The sequence below is a fragment of the Mus caroli genome, chromosome 2, assembly GCF_900094665.2.
Source record: "Mus caroli chromosome 2, CAROLI_EIJ_v1.1, whole genome shotgun sequence".
Lineage (NCBI taxonomy): Eukaryota > Metazoa > Chordata > Mammalia > Rodentia > Muridae > Mus > Mus caroli.
In genome coordinates, this window is record NC_034571.1 from 8862009 (window position 1) to 8866932 (window position 4924).

General features: G+C 45.4%; 1 protein-coding gene across 1 annotated transcript in view; it reads right to left on the reverse strand.

Moving 5' to 3' along the window:
- Positions 1-4641, reverse strand: part of Itga8 (integrin subunit alpha 8) — a 190939-nt gene extending 186298 nt beyond the window's left edge. Inside the window, exons 1-2 of the mRNA XM_021155534.2 lie at positions 4282-4641; positions 3567-3700 (exon numbers count right to left, since the gene is read on the reverse strand). Of these exons, the coding sequence (XP_021011193.1) occupies positions 3567-3700; positions 4282-4487 (340 nt within the window). The 5' untranslated portion in view covers positions 4488-4641. The remainder of the gene's footprint in view (positions 1-3566; positions 3701-4281) is intronic.
- Positions 4642-4924: the final 283 nt, after the last annotated feature.

Here is a 4924-nt window from a genome sequence, read left to right on the forward strand (position 1 = left end):
CGGTCCCCCTCGCACCCATGAATAACTGAATCCCGCGGGACGGGAATTCAGCCTGGGTTCTAGCATTCCCCTCTGTTCACAAAGTCAGTGCTCAACTAGAAAGCAGCTCTGCCAGCTCTCGCAGTCCCATCTTCACTGTCACAGCTTTGTATAAATCACAGCTACTGTCTATTCTCCTCTCCTGGATCATGTGAACAGGATAACTGGACAGACGGGGTGAGCATCAGCACCTACTAAGCAGCATACACATGCACTCCAGGCTTCTGGCTTGCACCCATGTCTCCCCTATATTTCCTATAGGGAAAAATGTTTCTGGACTCACAGTACCCCCTCTTGGCTGACACAGGAATTTTTTTTCTTTCCCAGAGATTTCTATCTTCTTTTTCAGTGAGATGGCTCTATGTTGTAGGTCACTGAAGTATTGCTTCCAGCTCAAAGCCTTCATTTCTCTGAAACTCTGTGCAGCCTTTCCTACCTCACTGCTTTTGAAAGAATAATCACAAGTTCTTGGAGCTGAGGAGATGGCTTGGTCAAGAAAGTGCTTGCTGCATAAGTATGAAGGCCTGAAAGGAGGCTCCCCGAGGCTCCCTGGCTAGGGAGGAGAGATAAAAGTTGGGGCTCAGTGTTCAGTGAGAAATGCTAAATCAAATATGAGGAGATGGGGAGAGATTGAAAAAGTTACTCAGAATCAGCCTCTGGTCTCCAGACATACACGCCTGCACAAGCGTGTGCACACACACACACACACACCAAGAAAGAGAGGGAGAGACAGACATACAGACAGAAACACATGCACATTTACACACAAAGAGAGAGAGGGAGGGAGTGACAGAGAGAGAGAGAGAGTACTAAAGTATTAAAGCTATAACTGATGTATAACTGATGAACAATTGGATGCACCTCTATCAAGAGAAAACTAGACATCTAGAGCCTGGGGATGTAGCTCAATAGCACAGCATTTGCCTAATATGTGCAAAGTGCAGGGTTTGATTACTACCCCTTACACACACACACACACACACACACCAAATCAGAAATCCTGTGTACATTTATAAAACATAAGTTCAATGCCTGAGTGCTGAGACATGCTGTTATGTTCTTCTACAAAGAAGCCAGTTCCCTTTACCATCCCTTTACCATTACCAAGTAAAAATGGCTTTTCTTGATAGTATTTTTCTACTTAGGTAATTGCCAAAATTGTCCTAGCTTGTCCCTTTTTCTTCTGTTGCAAATATGAGTTCAACTCCAGTATGGGCTAAGTGTATTCCTATGGACCATTCCGGAAATCCAAACACAATCTTTCGGCAATAGTTTGCTAAAGAAAAGTGAACTCAGACCCCCAAACAATTGCTTTAGAGCAAATGTTGGAAAATATTAACTACTGTAATTTAAATGGAAAGTGGCTGGAGAAGCCAATTTAAAAGCCAGTTTAGTACCTGGATTCTATGGCTTTTATCTTCTGAATCATGGCATCAGCTGAAGTTAGCACTTTAAAAGACACTCATCTGGGCAGAGAGATAAATATCTGGACAGATATCAATTCTTCTTTTAGAAAGTTAAAAGAAAATGCTAACTACATGCTGATTTCATGTACTCTAGAATGCGCTAGAAAGTTATTAGATTCATTTGTATAACTAGCCAGTGCTACTTGGTGAAAAAAAAAAAACCAACCATTTCATCATTTATGAATGTAAATTAAAATAGTACAATACCTTGTATCTTTCTGTTTCCAAGTTTGGATTTAAATTACCTTTTAAAAAGATAGATTAGTGGCTGGAGAGAGGGCTAAGTACTTGGGATACCATGCTATTCTTCCAGAGGATGGGAGTTCAGTTCCCAGCCCCTACATCATGTGATCCAACACATTCTTCTTGCTTCCATGGACACCATACATATGTACCAAACATAAGCGGATGCACACAGAGATAAGCACAAATAAACCTTACAAGAGTTATTTGCTTGGATAATTAAAGTGGTATTGATTTCATGCTTATATGATCAAACCTTAGATGCAGTCTTTGTGTATGCTTGTGTGTGTGATATATGGATGTGTGCACACATGTGTGCAGATGTGCTTGCCCAAGTAGCATCTGTGGAAGCCAGAGTTTGAGGCTATATTCTTCCTGATCACTATTGCCTTATTGCTTGAAGTGGGGCCTCTCGTTGAACCTGAAGATCACTGTATTTTAGCTATGATCAGGTGACTAGAAAGTGCTTTAAAGGCTCACCCCGTGGCCTAGCTTTGACATGGAGCTGTGGATTGCAGCCAGCTCTTTCCCCACTGAGCAACCCCCTGCACCACCAAGCCTCCCCACCCCGCCCCCCGGCCCCAGGAGCTTATTCTGAAAGTAGAGATCAGTAAGGATCAAAGCGCCACTGTTTTATTCACAAACGATTTAAAAGTTCCAGTTGCTAAATTTGAATGTAAATAAAGTAAAGCCTTATAAACCTGTTTTCAAATAACTGAGCCATTTAATAAAATAGCAAACAAGATGGCCTGACAATGGATGGGCATGGAAATATAATTCCAAAATGTTTTTATGAAATGTTTTTCTAATTGGGTCATAATTCAAGGTAAAGATTGCATAATTTTTCTTTAAAATGATTTCCATATTGATAGTCCCTCTCAAGAGAAATGGCACAGATTAAAGTCATGAGTACATACCACCCAATCAATTTTTTTCGAAATTCTGTGAAAATGCACATTTACATAAATCCTAGATGCATAAGTTAGATAACCACAAGACCACAGGGAAAGTAAGAACAATGTCCTAAAGTATGACATGTACAAGGAATTTTAATTTACTGCCCATCACACCGTCATTTGACCTGACATATTTGCATCTTTGAAAAAAAAAAGAGGGTATTCTCTAATAATATATTATTTGAATGCTAACATTTGGGTGCTACAAGCTAAAACACCGAGTGATGGTGTTTTCAAAACACCACTTTTAAATTATTTTCTTAGGATCCAAGTTAAAAACAGCAGATGAAACAGTATTTTCCCTTTAATTAAATAAGAAACATCTGTCTGGGGATTTTGGAAATGAATAGAATCCATCCACACTCTGCCTGTAGTATTTTGCATCTAATGTCCAGTATTTTGAAAGAAAATTCTTTCTGTAAAGAGTTAGAATGTCAAGCACCGCAGGTTGCAGTCTGGATCTACTACAGGGCAAGTCTCACCTCCGGACTTGGGAACTAGAGAATTACAAATACTCTGAAGCGAGTCCTTTATCAGTCTCCAGCTCTATATTTGAGGACCAACCCGATTCTCTATAGTGAAGGTCATTTTGTAACTCTGGCTGGCCTTGAACTCACAGAGACCAGCCTGCCTCTGCCAACCAAGTACGAGGATTTAGAGTGGGCTCCCCTGTAGGTTTCTACTGGTCCCAAGCACCTCCTCCCCGTAGTGTTCACCTCTGAACAGTAGGGAAAGGGATGTTACCAGATGCACCCAAACACTCAGATTTACATTAGGAGGGGGAAAAGAACACTAAATTGCCGCGAGGAATGGCTCTGGTTCTTTTTAACCAGGGGCCACACTACAGGTTAGCATCACTTACTGGTGGTGTCAAACGGTATCTGCTTGCACTGTGCAGACCTCTCTGAGGGCCAGGGACAGTAGTAGACAGCTCCCCCTTCTACGATATCCGGCTGGCTAGTGTTGGCTTTGGGTGCCCCCACTAAGACACTGGCTCTGCAAAGAGATTGGAGAAAGTCACTCCTCTGGGAACATTTACCCGTGTGCCCAGTCTGTAGAAGCATGCCCACCGGACTGCGGCAGCACAAACAGATTTACTGTGGAAAGACTGCCAAACTTGATTTCCTCTTTGGAAGCCTATGAGCACCAGAAACCTGGTTTTGGAAGAGGCTGCTTGTCTAGGTGGAGGTAGGTGGAGACTGTGATGGGGAAGGCAGATCCCAACTGTTTGCAACCTAAGGCGCTATGAGATTCCGTAGGAACAGACTGCGGTCCTTATTTTAAAACTGACCTGAGTCTGTCCCGCCCCACTCTCTCCTTTGTATAATGCTCCTGTCTTTGAATCCGAACTTATATACCAGTGGAGCATCTCCAATCCCAGATTCATGGGCACATCTATTTAGCATAAGCCAGGAGGAAAGATGTTGGTAGCAGGCAAAGAGCAGAATCCGACCCGGAGTGGGCAGTTGCCTGAAATATCAGACATCCTTTCCTCCTGGCTGCGGAGACCTCTGAGAGACAGAGGCAGGACCCGGGATCGCGCGCCACCAAGCCACCAACCCAACCCAGCAACTTACGTGCGCGCATCAGGTATGTAGAAGTCCAGTGAGTAACCGAAGTAGCTGCCCTCGGGGCCACTGTACACAGTGAGCTTGTCCACATCCAAGTTGAACGCCAGAGACGCAGAGGACCAGAGCATCCCCAGCGCGGCCGAGACGCAACAGAGACGCGCGAACGGAGGTGCCCGGTTCCCCGGGGGACCACGGTGGGTTCCCGCAGACATCGCCCTCCTCCCCGAACGCTGCTCACCCGGGATCGGGAGCCGTGGAGCCCAGAGGAGAAGGCCTGACGCTCCCCAGAGGCCGGTGTCCCGGGTCGGTGAGCTAGGAGTGTCCACAGTGACAGTCCTCTCGTCCTGTGCGGCCCGCCGACCCCGCTGCTCTGGGCTTGCAGCAGCGGATCCCGCGCTCGACCCTCTCCAGCCCCTGGCTGGGGCCGGCGCGCTCTTCGCGCCCTCTAGCGGCTAGTTCTCAGGCTGCAGGCCGGAGCTTGCGGTCCAGGACTAAGCAAGCGCCTGTTGAGCCCGCTAGATTTCAACAGCAGTCTCTAGTTTAAGGAGCATCTAAATTTTATGGATGTCACCTCAAGTCCTTGTTTTGGAGAAGCGGTGTCTCATATGCGGCGAGAATTTAATGATTTCCCACAATTGCGCAGCTCGGA